The sequence below is a fragment of the Geotrypetes seraphini genome, chromosome 3, assembly GCF_902459505.1.
Source record: "Geotrypetes seraphini chromosome 3, aGeoSer1.1, whole genome shotgun sequence".
Lineage (NCBI taxonomy): Eukaryota > Metazoa > Chordata > Amphibia > Gymnophiona > Dermophiidae > Geotrypetes > Geotrypetes seraphini.
The window spans coordinates 174,904,627-174,929,094 of NC_047086.1; the positions used below are offsets into that span (position 1 = coordinate 174,904,627).

General features: G+C 39.6%; 1 protein-coding gene across 4 annotated transcripts in view; it reads right to left on the reverse strand.

The window, feature by feature from the left end:
• FNDC1 (fibronectin type III domain containing 1) overlaps positions 1-24,468 on the reverse strand; it is a 308,460-nt gene that overhangs the window by 92,093 nt on the left and 191,899 nt on the right. For all 4 annotated transcript variants that reach the window (XM_033938087.1, XM_033938083.1, XM_033938086.1 and 1 more), the window contains exons 6-9: positions 23,867-23,974; positions 11,360-11,548; positions 6,004-8,136; positions 409-521 (exon numbers count right to left, since the gene is read on the reverse strand). In XM_033938087.1, the coding sequence (XP_033793978.1) occupies positions 409-521; positions 6,004-8,136; positions 11,360-11,548; positions 23,867-23,974 (2,543 nt within the window). The remainder of the gene's footprint in view (positions 1-408; positions 522-6,003; positions 8,137-11,359; positions 11,549-23,866; positions 23,975-24,468) is intronic.

Genomic DNA, 24,468 nt, shown 5'->3' on the forward strand with positions numbered 1-24,468 from the left:
AATATTGACTTTCCACCCCAATTTATACTGTTTAAAAATAACTTTTTCTACTAAGCTCACCAATGATAAATGTGTCATTTTGGCACTGTTTGAATACTCCTATTCCAGGGGTTAGAGGCAAATGGCAGGGGATCAACTTAAAGGAATTAAAATAATAATTTAACGCCAGACGTTTTAATTAGTACAGTGTGAGTAATGATACTTGGCATGCATACTTTGAAATATTGCACAACATACTTACCTTATTTAAAATACCTTATCTTAAAAATAACATTTTCCTCATTTATATGATTAGCTATATAATGGTATTTAAAAACATTAAAGCATAATAGTATTCTGATTAGAAAACGTTATTGCTATGCTTATATATAACAAAATCATGAGAAGTGGTAAAGAAGAATGCCCTACCCACTTTGTTCCTTGAGTGCCATTGATTATCCTTTGTCCACTTCCATTACTCTTAGGTAACACTTTTCCATTGACTTCCATTTTTGTGGTTTGATTTGGTCTACCATTTTTACCTGCATGAGACAGTAAAACCAATTTATTCTAGGCATGTGTGGGCAAACAAATGTTATTTTCAGCATCCTGTGCTCTTTGTATGTTTTTTTTGTTTTGTTGTTATAAATTTTCATTGGTTTTTTTTTTTACAGATTTTTGCTTCAGGGCAATTTTACTAATTAAGACATGCCTATGGCTCTTGCCCAACAACAACAAAAAAAGAAAACAAGCTCTGTGCAAATCCCCCTCCCCCACAATCCCAACCTAAATCCCCAATGACAATCTGTTCCCCCTAACCTACTCTGACCAACCCTGATCCCCCTCCAATCCCCCCTAACACCAGAGTTAGGCAAAATATCACCCACATCGCCCTCCCCCCTCCCCACAAAAAAAGAAGCACTCAATATTCCCTAGTACTTACCGGGGTTATCATTGGTGTTATAATGTTAGGGCAGGAGTGATCCCCCTTCATCCTCAGCCCTTTTGTAATAAAGCAAATGTAAGTGTAGGCCCTGGGCTGGAATACTAGGGTAAGACTTGAAAGCAGGAGGCTTTGAAATACAGCTTAATTTAGGACTATTTAGAGCATGTAAAGGCACTCCAAAATCTGAGGATCATGATAGCTTTAAAATTTTTCAGAGTGCACAGAAGTGAGCTGCTCTCATCCAGCAGGAGAGTAATTCAGCAAAAGGGGGCAATAAAGCCCACTTGGGCCTCTTCTGTAGGAGTTCCTGTGGGTGTGCCAGAAACCACAGGAAGCAATTCAGAAGTAAACTATCTAATGAAGAGATGGCCAGGTTGCCTAAGTCCAAGCGGCAGACTTTTGTCTAATCCTGATTTTGAATTTACACCCCAAATCAATAATTCTACTCACTGAAATCCATCCTGCAGATTCCATAATAGGTTTTGTTTTTTAATTTATTTATTTATTTTATTATAATTTTCAAAATTATCAATTACACAAAGTACTCATAATAGGTTTTTTAGAAAGCTAGGACTTGTCAAAATTCTCCCTTTGCGAACTAGGTAACTTGGCAGCTATGCTGCTGTGTGCATTCACATTTAGCTGAATTTTTCTGTCATTTTCTGTACTATAGGGGAATGAGTCAATCATTCAGAGCCTTTTCCTTGGCTGAATCGCATTGTACCTCCAGCATAAAAGGAGAAACAAGTATTACTGAAAACAATAAGCTTGACAAGACAACTAAGCCCTCATGTAGTTAGGGGGGGAAACCCCCAGAAATCAAATGCACAAAACGCTGAAGCAACAGGAAACTAGCCCAGAGAGATAACAGAAATGCTGAAAAGTCTGCCCTGAGCTGGACTCTGCTGGGCCAATCAGGCAATAGCAACTAAGACTGCCAGAAATACAAGACAACAAGGACTACGCTGATTTAGGGTTACTATATGACTCCAGAAATAGAGGACAGATTGAGACATTCGGATCATGAAGGGCATAGAGAGAGTAGAGAGGGACAGATTCTTCAAACTTTCCAAAAATAAGAGAACAAGAGGGCATTCGGAAAAGTTGAAAGGGGACAGATTCAAAACGAATGCTAGGAAGTTTTTCTTTACCCAACGTGTGGTGGACACCTGAAATGCACTTCCAGAGGGCGTAATAGGGCAGAGTACGATACTGGGGTTCAAGAAAGGATTGGACAATTTCCTGCTGGAAAAAGGGATACAGGGGTATAGATAGAAGTCCTGGACCTGTTGGGCCGCCGCATGAGCGGACTGCTGGGCACGATGGACTTCAGGTCTGACCCAGTGGAGGCATTGCTTATGTTCTTATGTTATACTTCCATTGCTTTCAATGGAAATAAAACCCAGATGTCTCAATCTGCCCTCCTTTTTCTGGAGCCATATGGTTACCTTAAGCTGGTTTAAACCAACTTCCAAAGAGTCAGAATGGCCCCTCCTGGAAAGCTGCTGTTTTCCAGTTTAAGAATCACACGTTCAAGACTAGCTAATACTTGGGCTGCAAAAGAGAAAGAAACCCCAGTTGGAGGCTGTACCCTTTGGATTAGAAACAATAAATTAGGCATGTGTATTCATTTGAAATAATATGAGAAATGCAATTGACATTTTTCTTGCTGTTCCTAACAAATGCATATCTGTAATTTATTCATCATACCTGGTAAAAATAATAAACTTTAAAGAGTATTTCGACATAGAGGCCATCTTCTAGTAGGGGACTTGGGAGTCATTCCAGGCTAAGCGACCCTAAAATGATCCCAGCCTGGCGGCAGATTGGAGAGCCTGAGAGCATCAACAGCATATTAGCCTGTCAGGACCAGATTCTATACATGGCGCCTAAGCGCACCTACATTGTAGGTACTGCCTGGTACAGTTGCCAATCAACTGATAGGTGCTGTTTATAGAATCCTGCCTAGAGGTACCTAGGCATGCTTAGGTGTCGCTAGGTGTCCTAGAGGTAGGCACCTGTATATTAGGCCTGGTTTTACTGGGCTTAATTTACTGGCGCCTAACTTGGATTATTAACGATGCATAAGTCAATAACGCCTATTCTTCACCTCTACTTTTAAGGTAGGCATTGTTCAGCAGTGGAGGATGACTCCACTTAGGTCTTGCTAGGCGTTCTAAGAGTTCAATGCCAACTCTTAATTGGTAATTTAAAGACTGGCTGAAAATAAGCATGGTCAATTACTACACCAATTAAGCCAATTAAAAATAAAATTGTACATGGATCCCCGTTAGGCATTACAAGGCGGCCATGATTAGGGTTCCTAATGACACCTAACATTGGCGTCCTTTATAAAATCTGGCCCTTAGGGGAAAGTTAGCTAGACCTCCAGAGACATGGTTAACTTTCCAATGGTTATCATAGTTCACAAGGTTTAATATTAATTAGCTTCTCTGTATGCATTTGGATGCATCAAGTTCATTAATATCTGCTTTAACATTTCCCTTGTATTCCTCATTAAATAACACACAATAATATAATTGCTTTTAATGCATTAGGCTCCAAATTCAGCATTTAGATGATAAATCTATAACAGGGCACCTAGTTTCAGGTGCTAGGAAAGCATCTATTTGAAGTCTATTCTATACAGAAAATGAAATACTAGCAGATATGATCTGGAATTCCTTCCAAAATTTAGAATGGAACAATTTTATCAAACTATACAACAAATACACTAAATCATACTGCATTTTGGACTCCTGTCCCCTCCAAATTATGAAAGCAGCCCCATTAGAATTTAAACTAACTTTATTGAATTACTTGACCATTAAGTTGAAAATTCCTTACTAATAATGGTCACATTATAATAACCCCAATTCCAAAAAATCATAAAGAATCATTAGCATCAGTAACCAATTACAGACCAGTAGCATCCATTCCATTTTTTGTAAAAATCATGGAAGGATTGGTACATACCCAATTGATGGAATATCTTGACCAGTTCTCTCTGCTACATGAAACTCAATCTGGATTCAGATTTATGTTTAGCACTGAGACAGTAATTGCAGCCATCTTGGATAATTTACGTTTCTTGTTTAGTAGGGGCCTGAATGCCCTGATTATGCAATTTGACATGAGCTCTGCCTTTGATAGTGGACCATGGGAAATTGTTACAATGCTTAGATGCAATTGGTATCAGAGGTGAGGTGCTTAACTGGTTCCAAGGTTTCCTTATATCCTGCACCTACCAAGTATGCTTTAATTACAATCTCTCGAATACCTGGAGTAATCCATCTGGCGTTCCACAAGGGTCACCACTATCCCCACTGCTTTTCAATGTTTACATGTCATCATTAGGTGCGCAACTGACTCAGCTGGGGATAAAAGTATTCAGCTATGCAGACGACTTTACGATCATTATCCAATTCGCTACCTCTCTCTCTGAAGCTACTCCCATGGCAACAGAAGTATTAGACTTGATGGCACAATGGATGATTTAATTTAGACTGAAGCTTAACTCAGAAAAAACAAAATTCTTTGTAGCTTCACTTAATACAAAAACTTCATTGTGCATCAATAAACTTAGTTACCCTATTCAACAAGCTATAAAGGTTCTGGGTGTAATACTAGACCAGGGCCTAATCATGAAAGACAAGGTAGATGCTTTGGTTAGAAAGGGTTTCTTTACTCTCTGGCTTTCAGTCCATCAGAGCATATTTTGATGCTTCTTCATTCAGAATTCTAGTTCAATCCCTTATACTGAGCCAACTTGACTACTGTAACATCACCTATCTGGCAATTACCCAGAAGAATATACAGCGATTACAACTGGTGCAAAACACAGCGGTCAGACTGATTTTTGGGTTGAAGAAGTTTGACCATGTAATTCCTTCCTACCGACTCCTGCATTGGTTGCCGATGGAGGCACATGTGAAGTTTAAGTTTGGATGCTTCTGCTTTAAGGTACTGTTCGATTTAGCCCCTAAATATATAAATGACCTTTTCTCCTTCCCAACCAACAGACATAAGAGAAGCTCACACTTGAATTTTATATTCCCACCAGTAAGAGGATGCAAATTCAAAAGTCACCATCAACATCTTCTCTCATATCAAGCAGCATTATGGGGTAAAGACCTGGAACGATTACTTATGCATGCTAATACTTATGGAGAATTTAGGAGACACCTAAAAACATATCTGTTCCTGGAGTACTTAAGCAGCTGATTTATACAATCTTTCCCACTTTAATTGATCTCTAGAGCCGCTATTCACTAGTTTTACTTATCAGTTCTATTCAATTTGTAGCATTTCTAATCATTGTAAACCGCATAGAACTTCACGGTCCTGCGGTATATAAACTGTTATTATTATTATTATTTTGTAAGTGTAGAGGTCTTGTATACGTGGTGGATAATGTATGTGAAGACACAATCACTTATACCTGTCATGGAGCTATTGTAAATGCCACATGCAGATTGCAAAAGAACACATGTAAAGTACAATATTCTATAATTTATGTAAGCGCATGCCCCATCGAAGCTCTGCCCAAACTCCACCCTTATGAACACCCAACTGCAAAATATCTACCACCAAATATTGGTGAATACTTACAAAATAGCACGTAGCCACACTATAGTTATATACATGCATCCTGTAGACATCCATTTGTGTGCATAAATTACCAGAATACCAGTATTTACATACATTCTTATCACCTATAACTAGGCAGCTCCTTATAGAATAACTCCTTTACTGCATGTTACTAAGGCTTAGTAAATAGATCACCAAATAATCCAGCTAACTGTTCTACCTTTTGTAGTTCTTTTGTGTAGTTTACTTAGCTGATAATAAATTTTACATTTGTTTCTGTCTGTGCGACAATAAGAAGTTGAATCAGTTTAGGCTGACCAACCACAAATAACCCACTGAACCATTTCTTTATCCTAGTTAGCTCAATCTGTGTTCAGATATCCATCATAAGTTTCCATATTCTCTCAACAAATGAAGAGCAATGTTGCTGGGAAAATGTCAAATAGTGACATGCAGAATTGAAGCAGTATAATAAAGAGCAGTATTACCTTGCCTTTGAGGATGTCTTACAAGAGATCTATGAAAAGGAGACCGTAACCTTGAACCCTGTGTTTGCAGGCGAGATGTGGTTGAAGAAAATGACGATGCACGAGTTGAAGAAACAGGTTGAACAAAGGAAGGCTTTGGTGTAGAAAACAATGTCTGTCGAGATAATGGAGGATACAGATGAAGAGAAGTCTTTGTTGAATACCATGGAGATAAAGTTGTAGAGGGAACAGTTGTTCTAGTTAGTAGTCTAGGCAACTGAGAAGCTCTTGAATTTGCAGAAGATGGCACCCTTGAATGTGAAGGAAAGTATTTGTTTGAGATTGGAGGAGCACTTAACGTTTCTTCATCTTGTCCTTTATTACCTGCTATTTTTCTAGAAAATGGTTCTCTTTGTTTCACTTTACCATTGTCAATGTTCAGGTTCTGTCGCTTATTTGCCCCAGAAGCAGAGAACGATGGCAATCTGGATACAGAAGAAGTGGGCCTCTCATCTATTTTGGGGGGGCTATTCTCACCATAGTTGTTATCATCATAATCATCATTATTGTCATCTGACTTGAAGGATTTTGCTAAAGACATGGGCGATCGTTTAGGGGGATAGTCAATTCTTGAAGGGGTAGGCTGTGGCAGACTGAATTTTGGTCGATTATGGAGTCCCATCCTAGAAGGCACTCTAGAACGTGAATGTAGTTTTTCACTAGAAGAATGATGTGTATCTCCAGTAACAGTTATTCTTTTGGATGGCATGAATTGTCCTGATTTAGAAAAAGTATCTCCTGTTTCTCTGTTGTAATGATTATCATCTGTATTATCCTGTGAACCAATATTCTGCCTTGAATATGTTGTTGTAGATAAAGGAAGAATGGAAGGCTCTGGACCATCTTTTTTGCTGTCTTGCTGATTCAAGTCAGGCTGAGAAAATTCAGAGGATGATATGTCTGTGGAAGAAGGCGGTGTTTGAGATCTGAATTTTTTGCTAACCGGCCGTTTACGTCCAGAGATGGCATCTATCTGGGAGATTCTTCTTCTGAAATATTCTAACATGTCATATGCCGATTTCCCAACAAAAGATGGTATAGAAGTAGCTTTAATAGCTAAGTGTGTTGATTTTTCCTCTGAGACTTGTGCTTCTTTTTCATTATTGGAACTGGGTCCATTAATTTTGTTAGGCATTATGTGTGAACTAATACTAGGATGAACTTTTGATGAAACTGTAGGCTGAAGGTGCTTAGATTCTTTAATGTTGGTTATCTTGAATTCAGAACTAGGAGATGATGACTTTTGCTTTGAAATAGTATGCTCTGATGAAGGTGTCTGAAGCTTTTCTCTATGACTTGGTATCACTTTATGAGAGACAAGTTTTGATTGGGGCTTAGATGGCTCAGCTTTAGTAATACTCCCACTATCAATTTGTTTTGAATATAAATCAAAATGAGATTCTTTGGAAGATTCAGAATGCTCTTGAGTTGGCACTGGGTAATTTGATGAAGACACCACATTTCTTTCTTCTTCCTCTGCATTCTCTAATGAATCTTTATTTATACCCTCGGTGGGCAGCTTACCCAAACGTATCCTGGAGAAAGAGGGGATGTTTGAATTATCCTTGCTATGAGATTTTATTTTACTATCTACTTCCTGAGGAACAGAAGCTGAGGCTGATGAAGATGCATGATTATGAATACCTGTCTTACGAGTCAAAGAGAAAGGCCGTGTTCTCACAGGAGTCCTACCAGAAGACAGTACAGAATGAGGGGGCCTATTATTTAGAGAAGGCTGCATAACTCTCTTTTGAGGTGGATTTGATGTTATAGGTAGTGTGGTTGGGGTTTCTGTAGAAAGCTCGTCATCTTCAGTGACTTCTGTGGATTGAGCATAAAGCTTTTTATGACCTGTTTTGTATGGCGGCTGTGATTTAGTATTGTCATCACGAGTTGATAATTTGTTATTAAATATAGACATAGGGTTTTTTGTATTTTTCATGCTGTGTTTAATGGAAGGCTGTAATGGAGGCTCTGGAGAAGGAATAGAAGATGCTTGAGATGGGGATGGAAGCAATGTGTTCTTAGGTTTCTTAGACTCCAAATTATCTTGAATGAAAGTTTGCTGATGAATATTTAAATCTTCAGTTTCATCTGCAAAAGAAAATACAATTTTTTATCATATGTAAAATAAATAAAACATACATGAAAATGTTACAATTCTATTGTACTTTTCATAAGAGAAGATAAGTTTAAAGTTTCCGTTTCCTTCTTAAGCAAATAATGGCATCAGGGCTAGCTCAAGAGGTTGTGGTATCCTGATCCAACTTGTGCTTTTACCCCACCTCCCCACCCACATACACATCAGAGGCATGGGATTTTGATTATTTTTATCTTAGGTGCTCTGAGTCAGTGCCTCACCTGGTTCATGGCTTAAGTCAGCCCAGGAAGGCAGACAATAACAGTTAGAAAGCACAGAATATCAGTGGGGAAAAAAGTGAAAGCTGGGAATAAAGTAGACTGTGATACTGCAGAAGACAGCATAACATTCTATAGGGTAATGCCCCATTTAACAGAAAGAGTGGTTTTCTTGGTTATAGTCGCAATCAAAACATCCACTTTAGGCAATTTCAAATGGCCAAATCCTCATGAGATAAGGGTTAAAGATGGGCCATAGCCCTGGCCATTTTAAGCCAGCTTCAGGGGTGTCTCACTGCACAGAAATCAACTCATGCATTTCTGCACAAATCTGAAAGATTTTAGGGGCTTTTTAGTCCCTGACATAATAGAATTTAAAGTAGCTGCTGTATTCCCCAGCTCCAGAGAAGAAATATTGGAGACCTCCAGAGCCTTAGAAACAAAGGCATACAGTTTCTCCTTTTGAAAGTGCCCAGCTGCAGTGTTTGTGTGTGTGTGGTGGTGGGGGTGTCATCCTTTTTCTCAGGAAGTAATTCTCCCTCCTCTAGGGGGTCAGGCAGTGACTGGCAAGAGTCTACAGATAGTGCTGCCTCAAAGCCATGAGGCAAAGGCAAGGAAACCATGTCTAGATCCCTCAAAGGATCCACACTCTTCTTTTTGTGAGGCTGATCAGGTAAACACATTGGGGCTGGCAAAGCATACTGAGGGGGCTGTGCCCTTTTCAGGAAATAAGCTCAATGCAAACACCAGAGAAAATGCAATTGCTCCTGCACAAGAGCCCAACTCTAGCTCAGATTGTGGCTCCTGGTCTGAAGAAGACGATTTGTTGCTTAAAGACATGAAATAAGGAGCGGGACACACCAAATTTAAAACAGATGCTTGAGAAGCCGAATCCAAGATGGCTGCTGGTACATTGCAATGTGAGGAAAGAGCCGTGGAGCTTACCAGGTTCTCAGGCAAAGTAACGGTTCAGTTGGAGGGGAGGCCAGAAGGGTCCTGATAATTAGAGTACTGACACAACACTACTCTCTGATTCCCACATTGGGAGCAACCATAAGGCAAATGGCCACATAGACATCCAAGTTGCGCAGAGAAGAAGCCTCATGGTTAGCACCAAGGGACCTAGATTCAAATCCCTCTTTGTAAAATATTTTTTTTTAATTGTGAGTCCTCCCAGGATAGAAAAATAGCTACTATGCCTGAATGTACACTGCTTTAATACCTGTCTGGAACAGTAGGTATTTTTCCTGTTCTTAGAGGGCTCCCAATCAAAAACAAAATTCACAAATAGCTGACGAGATATTTGAAGTTGGGTCCCTTGGCTCTCAACTCACTGAACTAATCATTAGGCTACACCGCAATTCTGCATGGAGGTCTGTTAAGATGTTAATTTAGAAAAGATTTTAGTATCATGAATGTCCACATTTCCTGAAGTCGTCAAGAGCCTCGGAGGGAGGAGGACAGCAACCACAGGGGGTTAAAGAAGGTGACTTGTCTTAATCCCTCCAATGGACAGTTGCTCAATCACAGCCCCTTTCTGTAACCTGGATGGGTCAAGTACCAGGTCTAAATAACAATGTCCATCTTTTTAGACACAGATGTCCCTTCCCTTTCTGACACTGGGGTTGGATGTCCATATTTTGGCCTCTTCCTAGTCCCACTCAAAACATGCCAAGACCACACACCCTTTCCATAAGGATGTATGGAAATGTTAGAAATCAGGATTTGGACATCCATGCAACATGGATATATCTAAATGCTGGTTAGCAGACATCCAAAAGGCAAATAGAGCTTCTGTGGTGTAGTGGCTAGAGATACAGCTTCAGCACCCAGAGGTTGTGAGTTCAAATCCTGCACCGCTGCTTATGACCCTGGGCAATTCACTTAATCCTCCACTACCCCAGGTATATTAGAGAGATTATGAACCCATCAGGACAGATAGGGAAAACACTTGAAGTACTTGCATGTAAACCACTTTGGGCCTCTTCTACGAAACTGTGCTAGCAGTTTCTAGCGTGGGGAGCCGAGCTGAATGGCCCGCGCTGCTCCCGACGCTCATAGAGTTCCTATGAGCGTCAGGAGCAGCGCAGGCCATTCAGCGCAGCTCTCTGCGCTAAAAACTGCTAGCGTAGTTTAATAGAAGAGGGGGTTTGAGTGTAGTTGTAAAAACTACAAAAAGACAGTATAGAAGTCCCTTTCCTTAAAATACAGATGTATTTTTAAAAAATAAGTTATAAAATAATAAGATTGCACCATTTGTTTTAATAGTCTGCTCAGCTTTACCTCCATAATTCAACATAAAACTTACAATTTTGTTAATAGCATAACAGTAGTAAAAAGTCCAAATATAAACAAGCACAATGAGTGAGATAAACTCAAGATCAGTAAATTGAAAGAATACTAGAACTACCATGAAAGAGTTACATAGATATACTTATTAACAGCACTGAAATTCAAATTGGCTTATTTTATGGATGTACCTGTTTATTTTTAATGTTTTAAAAATTTGGGATTTTTTTGTTTGTTTTTTGTAAGCTGATTAGGGGCTCCTTTAACAAAGGCGCGCTAAAATGCTGCGCACACTAGCCGCTACCGCCTCCTTTTAATCAGGCTGTAATTTTTCAGCTAGCGCTAATCTTGCGCATGCGCTAAAAATGTTAGCGCACCTTAGTAAAAGGAGCCCTAGGTTTTAGGCGGATAATAAATATTTTAAATAAATAAAAAACGGTAAACAGTTAAAATCTGTAAATCAAGAGAAAACAAAATGTAGCAATAGTACTTTGATTACATTTGTTTGAGATATTCAGTCCATTGTTTCCTTTGTGGCTTTATCAAACTCATTTGACTTGAGCACTTTTATAACATTTTTTTAAAATGTATTAATAATGAGTAATTACATTTTATGTTTATGAGCATGTGAGGTTTTTTTTTTTGTAATTATTATTTTTTTAGTACTTACCAGCTGGCATGACAACAGTTAATGCTTTAGACAGAGGCCCCTGTCCTCTCCTGTTTGCAGCCCGAATTTTAAAGATATAGCGCTCCCCTGGCTGCAAGTCGTTAATGACAACAGATGTATCATCTCCACGATAGGTAATAGACTTCCCTCCAAATGGCTTAAGAGCTGGAGCATATGAAATAATGTATTCTGAAATGATTGGGAAGACAGAAAAAGAAAACTGAAAACAGATTGCCAGGCAACAGCTGTTAAAAGCAGAGGAGGACACAATTTTTCAGCAGATCTGATCTTCCAGGAAAGATTACAGACAACCCCTAGTGCTGTTGGTTTTCAACCCAGTCCTCGGGGCACACCCAGCCAGTTGGGGTGTTGAAAACCCCTAATGCAGGGGTACCCAATACGTCGATCGCGATCGACCGGTAGCTCAGGAAGGCAACGTGAGTCGATCGTGAAGCCCATCCCGGGCTCCGTGATAGACTCGTGTTGCCGTCCTAATCTACCGGGCCGATCAGCCTTCCTCTCCAATGTTCTCCCTAGGGCCTATTACCTGGGCGGTCCACCCAGCTGTCATCTGCTGCTGCTGCTGCCGCTGAACATTAAAAAAAACAAACAAAAAAACCTGGCTTGGAGATTTCAGCCCGCAGCGAACTTATGCGCCGGGCTCTAACGTGTGTGTGCCGGCTTCCCTTCTCGTTCCTCCGAACCGGAAGTTATGTCCGGGGGGGGAGGGGGGAGAAGGGAAGCCGGCGCGCACATGTTGAGAGCCCTGAAGCAAGCGTTCGCTACGGGCTAAGGCGGGAGACAGGTTAGTGAGGCATTTGCTCTTCTTGCTGCCGGGTCCTGCCTACTTTCTGTTTCCGTGAAGGCAGGACCCGGAGGCATTTCCCCCAATAGGTCGATCGCGATCTTGGGCCGATCAGCCTTCCTCTCCCCGACGGCAGAATTGACGTCGGGGAGAGGAGTGCTGGTTGGCCGAAGCAGGGAGAGCTTGGGGTGGCGTCGGCTTTCGAGCCTGTTATTGGTGGTGGTTTGGGGCCTGTTATTGGTGGCGGTTTGGGTCCTGGTCCCCAATGGCAGTGGCAGTGGCTTGGGGGAGGGCAGGGAGAAAGAAAGAAAAAGGGCAGGCAGGGAGACAGAAGGAAAGAAGAGAAACAGAAAAAAAAGAAAGGGAGGCAGAGAGAAAGAAAGGGCAGGGAGAGAGGAAGGAAAAGTTGGGGGAGGGAATGAGGTCTGGAGGAGAGGAAGCATACTGGCTAAAAGAAGGGAAGAAAGATTGGATGCACCGTCAGAAGAAGAAAGTGCAACCAGAGACTCATGAAATCACCAGACAAGGTAGGAAAAATTATTTTATTTTAAATTTAGTGATCAAAATGTGTCTGAATTTATATCTGCTGCCTATATTTTACACTAAGGTCCCTTTTTACTAAACCGCAATAGAGGTTTTTAGCGCAGGGAGCCTATGAGCGTCGAGAGCAGCGCTGGGCATTCAGCGCAGCTCCCTGCGCTAAAAACTGCTATTGTGGTTTAGTAAAAAGGGAGGGGGGTGGGTATTTGTCTATTTTTGTACGGTTGTTACTGAGGTGACAGTGCATAGAGTCATCTGCTTTGACCTCTTTGAAAAAACCCTGGAATAGGAATGATAATTAACAATTCTATGCATACAGTGTGCTTTGTGTTTTTTTAAAATTTTATTGTTGGTAGATCATTTTGACTTGGTCATTTTAAAAGTAGCTCGCAAGCCCAAAAAGTGTGGGCACCCCTGCCCTAATGGATTTTAATTGTTTGATGGATTAAAAGGTCCAGCTCTTTGGGCCAGTTCATTAAAGGTCACTACTAGCCTACTGTGCACAGACAGATGGAGGGTAATTTTTTTAAACTTTTTTTCACACATAAAAAGCTTCTTACAAAATGATGAGATCACATTTAAAAGGAAGTACAATGTATGTAAGCACACATTTGTAGAGTAGGCATGCACAGGGGAGGAATTTGATTCACAGTATGGACGAAGTTGCAATTTGTGTGCATATGTGTATACTTTATGGACCTGAGTCTATGAATGACACCTAGCTACTAAGCTTCATAGGTGTGGTTGTCAATCATTCACATGACACCATTTATAGAATTGTGCCTAGCTGTGCCTTAGCATTCTTAAGCATTGGTAGGCGTTGAAACCCTAGGCACACTGCCATTTAGGTCAGGATTTTCTTGACCTCAATGAGTGCACCTAAGTGAAACCACACCCAAAATTTGCCCTGTATCCACCCCATACATGCCTACTTGCCTCAGTGTAGATGCCTACCTCAAAGTGGTAGGCGCCTACTGGCTAATTAACTTTTTTTAAATTTTTTTTTAAAGGTTCTTCAATTATCAGTGCTGATTAAGGTAATAAAAAAATAAGTTAGGTGCACCAATCTAGGCATCGAATTGTAGTCACCTTTTATAGGTTCAGGGCCTACATGCTGCTAACATTCAATTTAATATAAAAATGTATATTTCGTCTAATTTTCTCTTCAGATGAAGGAGTAGCCTAATGATTAGAGCAGTACACCACAACCACACAAATCTTTGTTGTCTCGGGATGGCTGGGGACACAACGAGCAAACCAACCCTCTTAAGGTCTGCTATGGAAACCATCACACTTGTGGTGACCGCTGTAAGTTGCTTGTTGCCTGGTACACATATGCAGGGAGAACTAGAATACTACACTTTTCACCCTATAGGATGTATAAGGCAGATTACAATAACAAATAAAATGCATTAACAATACAACAATTTGTAACACATATAAAAGAAAGAAAATAAATCTTAGCCATTGCTCCTGCCCTTGCTGGTTCCAATTGCAAAAAGGGTGCCAGGACCTTCTGCAACAGTCTCGCGAGGCTGGGGATCACTCTTGCCTGAAGAGGCCATTAGACCATTTTGATGTTTCCAACTTGAACATTTTTGGGGGGTGGAAAATGGGATATAACTTTGGACATTTTGGAAGCCTGGACGTCCAAGTAGATGACCTTAAAAAAACCATTCTTTTGGATGTCTAGTGGTTTGGGTTTCGAAAATGGCTGTTTTTGTGCTTCCAATTTGGGACTTTTAGCAGGAAACGTCCACATAGGACATAGCCATTTTTTTTTTTTTAATGGCCCTCATAGTCACCTTTGTGCCTATATAAAACAGGTTAAGAACATAAGAACAGCCAGACCAATGGTCCATCTAGCCCTGTTTCCAACAGTGGCCAAACAGATCACAGTACCCAGAAGAATCCCAAATAGTAGCAACATTCCATACTACCAATCCAGGGCAAGCAGTGGCTTCCCCCATGTCTGTCTCAATAGCATACTATGGACTTTCCTTCAGGAACATGTCCAGACCTTTCTTAAACCCAGTTATGCTAACTGCTGTAACCACATCCTCTGGCAATGAATCCCAAAGCTTAACTATTTTGTGGGTAAAAAATATTACCTCCTATTTATTTTAAAAGTATTCCTATGTAATTTGCAACCTGTAAACTGTATATCAGTGTCTCTCAAACTTTTTTTTAAGCTCTGGCACACTAAACAGAGCAAATGTTTTTTGTGGCACATTATAATTGAAATTATAAAATCGCAAAATTAACAAAAAATTAAATTTGAGAGTTACAGTATTTATTTAATGTTCTTTAAACTATGTATGGATAATTGTAACAATGGTGAAACTAAAGTAGAAAGAAGAGAATTGATAATCAATGAGATGGATGTGCTTGGTTTTGAGTGCAAATTAACTGAAAACACAGCTCGATAGTTGACAAGCCAGCACTCATTTTATCATCCACCATCTGCAGTCATTCTTTTTTTGTCGATTTAATTTCTGTCAGAGCTGAAAATCCAAGTTCAGAAAGATAAGAAGATCCATAAGGTAGCAAAGTCTTGATTGCTTTGTTGCTCAAGTTAGGATAACTACTGCATAAAAAATAAAAATAAAATTACTTGCCGTTTAGTTGTCAAGGACCAATCACATCAAAGAATGATACTTGTCTGGGCAGTTGTATCCTTGCACACACAGATGCTCATAACATTGACAAAACTCTTACATACATGTCATCTATTCTAGTGTATACTTATCAAGGGAATTTTTAAAAACAAAATTCTGGACTCTCTCGTAGTACACCCAGAATCTCTTTGGCACACAGTTTGAGAGACACTGCTGTATATTATGTATGTTACCCTGTAACACGTTCTGAGTTCTTTGGGGAGGATGGAATTAAAAAATGAAATAAATAAATAAATAAATAGATCAAAGGGGCATTTAAAGGTAGTCCCAGGAAGGGTCTTTGGGTGGTGGTAGGGCAGAGGGGCAGGGAGGCAGGCAGGTGGCTGGCCCAGAAGGACACGCTCTCTCCTGGGGGTGGATGGTAGGACTCACTCTGGCAGTGGGTGAGGGTAGAAGCAAGCAGAGAGTGGTCACAGGAGAAGTTTTAGTTTCAACCGAAAATGCCCTTGCATTTTTGGCTAAAAGTGAAGCAAGACCAAAATCCGATTTCAGGCCGTTTCAATGCCAAAACCAAAACTTGGTCAACCACAAGAGGTTTTGCATGGAGTTTGGGGGAGAGTATAGAGATGACAGTGAAGGCTGAAGGATGGGGGGAGAGAACTCTAGAAGGCAAAATGCTGAAAGAGAATAGGTGAACAGAAAGAGGATAAAAGAGGAGACAAATTGGGAGTATTCATCCTGGAGAAGGGGTAGAGAAAGCTGAGGAATGAACTTACCAAGCGAAGGAATACAAACTAAGAGAGAAATGGAGAAAGTGGAACCAGAGTTGTCAAAGTCCCTCCTCGAGGGCCGCAATCCAGTCGGGTTTCCAGGATTTCCTCAATGAATACGCAAGAGATCTATTTGCATGCACTGCTTTCATTGTATGCTAATATATCTCATGCATATTCATTGGGGAAATGCCATGACTTTCACATGTGCAGGAGTCAAGCTATGGAATGGCCTTGTTGGCCAGATTTGAAAATGTGGAGAGAGGAATTCATTTAGGAAAATGCTAAAGACTCAACTATTTGTAGATGCATTTCTTTGAGCAATTGATTTTATGTAAGACTGAATTTGTCTGGTTTTATTTTTATTTTGTAGAGATTCTTTAAAAAAAAAAAAAAAAATCTTTATTGATTTTCCAAACATCAATAGTGCAAGACACAAATACATAACATATAATAAGTCAATAAAAGCACATTCATCTTACAAATACACATGACCAACCATTTTATCCCACCCACCCATGATTAATCAATAAAAACACAAAAACATAACTTCTTTCAATAATCTTTTCTCATTCAAAATAGTAATGTCATCCAACTCACACTAGATGTATATACCTAAGGACAAAACTAGGACAGAAATAGAAATAGCCCCCCTCCCCCATCCTCTCACCCTTCCCTGGATGTGTATGAAAATAAAGAAAAATTGACTTATAAACTAAGGCCAACTATAGTGAAGTAATAAAAGATGTCAACAGGCCCCAAACCAATTTAAATAAATTACTATGCCCCAACATGTCAGCATTCATTTTTTCATACCTATAGCTGGAGCATAAATTTGCCCACCAAATAGGAAAATTAAAGTGATCATAATTTTTCCAATTACGAATTACCATCTGCATAGCTAGCCCAGTCATAATTAAGAAAAGTCGGCATTTATATCAATCCATGAGGGGCTTAATATGTAATAATGTTCCACATATGACTACCTCATATGTCAATGGAATTGATGATTTCAATGTTAGTAATCTTTCCCCCATATTGACCTTCAAAAGTTGAGAATCAAAGGGACTCTTTTTTTTTGTAAACCGTTTTTTTAAAAAACGGTATAGAAATTTTAAAAATAAAATAAATAAATTACCTGAGGAGAGATACTGCTGTTGTGGTGAGTGGGGGGAGATTTGAGCCCTTAGGGGGGAATTCTGCACAAGAAAATTACAAATAAAATGTGCAGAATTTTGCAGAATTTTCAAATATTGTGTACATAATTTTAAAAAAATGTTGTGCTGGATTCCTCCAGGAATACAAAACATGTTTTATATAAAGAAAATGCTTTTATAAAAGGACCCAATAGAGGACATTTTTGAGAAGATGTTGAGAGGCTGTAGGTCTGATGTTATTTACACTTACATGTACACACTTATAAAATTATTTATGGCTATATGCACACATTGGGGTCCTTTTACCAAGCTGTGATAAGCGTTAGTGCATGCGTATCACAACTTGAAAATGCTTACCATGAGATGTGTTGAGGTGTCCCACAGTAATTTTGTACTCTGCGTGTGCACAACATATGCTAAAATATTCTTTTTCTTTTTTTTTTTTTTTTGCAGATGGGGCATGTCCGGGGGATGCACATTAGAGTTCTTCCCCTTCAGCTTCCAATCTCAAATATAATAGACGACATAGATCAAGTTTCCTACCATCAACATCTACAACCACACCCTCACTTATTCCCTCCATCCATCTGTGCACAGTCTCCCTCCACTTTTAATAGTTCCTTCCCTTTGTTCACACTACCAACCACTCAAGAAATCACAATTCTTTTAAGCAAGATAAAACTGACTACTTCCCACCACACCCGCTACCATCAAACTACATCAAGAAATTTCCAGACTCTCTAATTCCTTACACTCTATGATCACTAAACAGTCTGAAATTAGGAGAGGTACCCTTCCCCTGGAAAACCACAAGTATCTTTCCCAAAATTAAAGATAAAAAACAAACTCGCACTTCAATAGAACTACTGACCAGAATCCCAACTGCCATTCATTTCCAAAACAGCTGAACTTTTAATCTTACAACAACTTACCAACTTCTTAGATAAGACCAGTACCTTCTACCCTAATCAAACAGGGTTCAGAAGTTCTCATAGCACAGAAACTGCTGTCCTAGGTCTGACATCAACCATTTTACACTCCTTGGACCAAAACAAGCTCACACTCTTCCTATCCTTAGATCTTTCTGCCACCTTTGACCTGATTGATCACACCCTCATGCTAGACCATTTAAGAGAAATAGGAAACACCAATACTGCCCTACTTTGGTTTCATGATTATTTACACAATCGACACTTTTACGTCCACTCGAACAATTCTACTTTTAACCATTTCAAACTCACTTGTGGTGTCCCATCAGGTTCCCTCAACCCCCACCTTATATAACATTTTTATGGCCTTTTCTTAACTCTAGAACTAACTTCATTCATATATGCAGATGATATTCAGATCATAGCCGCATCCAACATCTGTGACTTGAAACATAAACTCACTGTACTCTCATCGTGATTTTCTTCTAAGAAACTCAAACTGAACCCAGACAAATCCAAGGCACTATTGTTCTCTAGACTTGCTACCCCAGCACCTGACCTACATACAACTATGATTGGAACTTCAGTCCCATTGAAAATTCTTGGTGTCACCTTTGACCCTTCCTTCTCTTACAAGACCCACATCTCTCAAACTGTCAAATGATGCTTTCATAAACTTAAAATGATATCCCCAATTTGCCACCTCTTCACTCTGAAAGCACTCTGAGTCTTCATTCACTCCCTTATCATCTTTCAATTAGATTACTGCAATAGTCTACTTCACTACATTACTATAAAAGAATGACACAGATGCCAATTAATACAAAATACAGACATCAAACCATTAACTAGTTCAAAAAAATTTGACTCTGTCACCCCCCCCCCCCCTTCTCAATGCAGAACACTGTCTTCCTATCTCTCACAGATTCACCTTCAAGACCCTTTTCCTAGTCCACAAGGTACACTCTTCTGGCACACCTCTATATCATTCTTGTTAAATCATCCCCTCAGAATGGAACAATTCAGCGTGGCTGATTCACCACCAGTTCATTTCAGGCAGTTTAGCATGGCCGGTTCATCATGGGTCATTTAATTGCAGCAAGGAAGCCTGTTGCCTTTAAAATCATATATAATAACCCATTTCGACTCAGCCTGTCTACTCCCCAGGCTGGCAGGGAGACTCTTCTATGCTTGCGGTAGGGAGAGAGATACAGGCTTGGAGAAATTGATTGTGGCATCGTACAGCTTGAATGTTTCATGCAGGGAGGAGAGGGGGGGCTGTGGTAAATTAAGTATACTGAATCAGCCATGCTGAACTTTCTGAGATGAACTGGCTGCAATGAAATGGTTGTGCTTAACTGGCCGCACTGAATCAACTGTGTTAAATTGTCCTAGACCCTCATCTCTTACTTGCCATCCAGAGCCTTAAGATCTTCTCAATCGAGCCTTCTCTCCACCAGCTTTGACATGATTCCTTTAGAATGAAAACTTTTATCGTAGTCGTCCCCACATTCTGGAATACTCTAAACCCCTGAACTTAGATCACTATCTTCAAATTCAGATTTTCACTGCTCTATCAAAACCTTCCTGTTACGTTTTCCTTAAATAAGCTACAATCTCTCAAAGACATAACAATGGTAGACCTCAGTGCATTGTCAATGGCACCTGTTTTCAACCAACCCTTCCAACTTTGACTATTCTCTCCTATAACCATTGGAGTTCCTTTCCTACTTTTCTATACTCCACTTTCCATTCTTTAACCTCTATACTTTTTAGACTGCTTTGGTGGTTCTTCGTCCTAAGCATTATATCAGATCTCTAATAAAGCTTGGATGGAGAGTGGGCATTTCCGTGCTAATCAGCTATAGTTTATAGATTATAATTTATTACTTATATTCTGCCTTTATACAAAGCAGAATACAACAGTACATTCATAATTAAAACAATAACTTAACATTCAAAATACTGCATACATCACAGTAAAACGTCATCAATACATAACAAAAGTTTTCTTTATAATTTCCTGAGAGGATCATTAAATTCAAATTTTCTGACAAATAATTGCCTCAATTCACATATTTCATCTAGCAAAATAGATGACATTTTGTAAGTTTCTTAAACTTGGGCTTGCAAAGGTAGTTTTCGCTTTCTCCACGTGATATCTTCCTTTATTTACAACTTCGTAATTATATCCGGAGTTTATGCTGGTCAGATCTAAATGAAGATGTTCAGGAGGAATTGGGCTCTCTTTACCCTGTGGGACTCAGAATAAGGTCCCTTAGAGATTTCATCATAGAGCACTTTTGGACTCTTCTCCCGCCCTTCAATTTCGAATCTATGCTGCAGATCTTTCCATTACTCTGCCGGAGGCTACTTTCAAGTCCTTTGTGCTGGCTATTCGCAAGGTCACGATCAATGTTGCCTGCTGGGAGCTTCAATATAAATTTGCTCTTCGACTGCATATTTATCCTCGCCGGGCCTATTTGGCTGGGATTGCTCAGTCCTCCAGTTGCCCTAAATGGGCACTTTGGGGCACATGTTTTGGCAATGTCCTCCAGTTCAGCACTTCTGGGATCTGTTGTTGCGGGCCCTCTCCTCTCTCTGGACGTGTGGTGTCAAGCTGGAGGCGCAGATTCTTTTTGATGTTTTCTCCTTGCAATCTCCCATACTGCGGGACTACCTTCAATTTCTTCAAGGAAAAAAGACTATTTTGTTGCTCTGACTGGAACACTGGGCCCCCACGCTTCAACAATGGTGACTCCATATGTCAACCTTGCTGAAACTGGAACGCACACAGCTCAGAACTCTGGATTCCCCAGCAGGCCGCCGGTTTCTGCGTATTTGGGGGCCTTTCTGGAACTCCTTCTCCCTAATCGCAAGGAGCAGACTTTGAACTGTTCATTCAATATACGGTATATCTTCTGTTTGTACTACTCCTTCATGTCCTCTCTTTTTTTCTTCTTTTTCCTCTCTTTTTATTTTAGTTTTCTTTTGTTCCCTTGCCTTAGGGCAGTGATTGGGTGGATTGGGTGATAGGTGGGTTTGTGATTGGGGTTGGAGGTAGAAATTGAAAATTGTCTTGAGCTTGCTATTTGCTGTTTTAGATACCTTCTTGTTGTACTGCTGGTGCCTTGTTGGTTGTGGTTGTTTTCTGTTGCTCAATAAACATGATTCAAACATAAGTTTCTTAAACTGACACAAATCATTTGACTGTCGGAGAGTCACTAGAAGCATGTTCCATTTTGTTGTTTCTGCATGTGAAAATGTGCTTTTCCTTATACTTTCCAAATGATGCGAGTCCTTATTGCTTACAAAATAGCTGGTGGTAAGGACTCAAGCGTTAATTTTTTTTAATGGCTATGCACTAATCGCAACCATACTGCCTTGTAAAGCCAAAACACAGTGAAAATGTAAGTATGAGAAAAGTCCCAAAAAACTGATTTCTTTGAATTAATCTCCATGATGTAATTCTTGACCCAAACTAATACAGTACCGTGTTCTAGTTTAAAATAGCTCCCATTTATCAAGAGAGAGTTCTGGATTTTTGCTACAGGCTTGAAAAGGCATCCAAATGTTAAATGGCTTTTCTATTAAGAAATACACACTAACTACAGGACATCTGGCGAGTTAGCTTAGTTTTGACAAAAAATTGAGTCACTGTGTTCTGGCTCTTCAGAGCAGAATAGTGAGTGGCCATTAATGCTGGAAATTGGCAATCTGCCATTTTCCGGCTACAGGAAGAAATGACCTTAGTAGTGGGAAAGACCCACGTAAGGGCATGCTAAGGCCACATTTTCCCTCATCTTTGTAAAAGGACCCCATTATTATTATTATTAGAATTTAGCTCATGCTTTTTCAGAAGTTCAACGTGAGTTACATTCAGGCACTGTTATGCATTTCCCTGCTCCCAGCGTCTTTACAATTTAAGTATGCAACTGAAGGAATGGAAGATAAAGTCGTTTGCCCAAGGCCACAAGGCGTATCAGTGTTACTTTGCCCACCCACTGTTCTAACCACCAGGTTGTTCTTCTGCTCATAACAGAGAGTGGCTTAACATGTGATATACCTGTATGCATTACTGGGGTGGAGAAAAGGTGAAGCAGGGGCAGGATTGACACTTATGCATTCCTCTGATAATGGCTAAAGGGCATGCATTGCAAACTCCAAGGAGCTGCTTATTCTATTTTTTTGTCAGTGATTTTACAAATGTTAACGTTTGGAAGATACTATAGTGCTTCTCGGACAACACACTACATTTGGTCACGTGAAGAGAAAGCAATAACAAGATAGAACAAACAGGCTAATTTCTCACAGCTTTCTACACGAGTAAATACTTAAACACCCCAAGTAAAAACCACCTTTGAAATGATACCCTTACTCCAGGAGACAGGAAAGGCAGAGGGAATGTCAGCTTTCATTCTGATATCCCATACCTATTTTTGCTACATATAGTTGCACAAGCTGAGCTTTTAAGCAAGTGCAAATGGATTCAGCAAAAAGATAGTCCCCTTTGGCAGATGACTCTATGAGGAGCTGCTGAAAAGTTCTCAGTCCAACCAAAAAGCGAATGATGTGGAGCCACGAGACTTACAAGTTATTCCACACTTGACACTTTTTGTTTCAATGGTATGAAATGAAATGAAAAGTATCAAGAAAAGTATGGAATAACTTGTAAGTCTCTTGGCTCCACATCATTTTCTTTTTTTTTTTTTTTTTTTTTTTATTAAATTGCAATTTATTTACTCAACAGTGAACATAAGAGCATAAGAATTGCCGATGCTGGGTCAGACCAGTGGAACATCGTGCCCAGCAGTCTGCTCACGCGGCAGCTCTCTGGTCAAAGACCAGCGCCCTAACTGAGACTAGCCTTACCTGCGTACGTTCTGGTTCAGCAGGAACTTGTCTAACTTTGTCTTGAATCCCTGGAGGGTGTTTTCCCCATAACAGATTTTTTTTTCCCCTATGACTGATTTTTTTTTTTTTAACTTTATTTAGTTTTTAATGCCAATAAAAAGTGCAATACAATTTACATACAAATAATAATCATCAAATAAGCACTTATAAACAATCAGAATCTATACAAAAAATAAAATTCCCTCCCCCATCCAACATTACCATCAGGAATAATACCAAAACAAAAGATATACCCCTTCCCGCTCCCACCCCCACCCCCCGGATGGTAACCAACCTTCTTGGCATCTTGCTGCTTTCCCGCCAAGACGGTTGGTTAGCCTTTCACACACATGTTTTGTCTCCAATAATTATTCATCCATTGTGAATTAATTAGGACTCCTGAGGAAGGCAGTTTGCCGAAACACTGACCGTGTTGGGTCCTGGTTGTTTGTCTAATCCACATGGACTTTTCTGCATTGGAAATTTGATTTGAACATTACCATTTAGTATTGTGATAATAAATCTTTGTGTCCACCTGGATACTGGATCCCCTTTATCCCCATTTAGTTGTGTTAATCAGAGGAAAGGTCAGGTATATTGTTTCCTCTGTAAGGTGAACATTATTTACTAAGTATTCAAATACTTTCAGTGTCTGCCCTCCCTCCTGTCTCCTTTCCCCACATTTTGTTTTTAATACTGTAAATCACATAGTAGCCTATACGGACTTCATGCAGTATATCACATGATGGAAATAAAATAATAAATAATAATAATATTCTTGTCAAGTGTTCTTACCTTTTATTTTTCCATGAGATTCTGGAAGCTGGTCCCATGTTGCTCTGACAGCTGTTTTCATGCTATTTAATGGCCACACATCAAAGTTTTCCGGTGCTCTAGTTGGTGCTATAGAATATTTATTTTTTCACAAAAATAGAACAAAATTAGTCATCTCCCTAAATTCTTGTGAACAATACTGCTTTGTTACACTTTAAATACAAAACAAAGAACTGATGTAGACATCATACAGTATTAGTTATATGTTGTACCACTTATATGTCTAGTTGCTCCCCACTGTGTATGTTCATTTGTAAACCGTTCTGAGCTATTGGGAGGACGGGATAAAAATCTAAATAAATAAATAAAATAAATAGTTGATTATTGCCTTTTTAAAAAAATTTTGTACTTAAGGTATAGAATAAAAAAACAGTCTTGTGGGGAAAAAATTTATAAATACACGAAAGGCTCTTTTAAATTCCATTTCCAAATGTATGATTTGTAAATTCTTACACCAGTTCTCATGGTAAGATAGGAAGGAGCTAGGTGACAACATGACCTTAGAGGATAGTCCTTGATGATATAGAACGTCAGTGTGAGCCTAAGAAGAGCATTTAATCCAA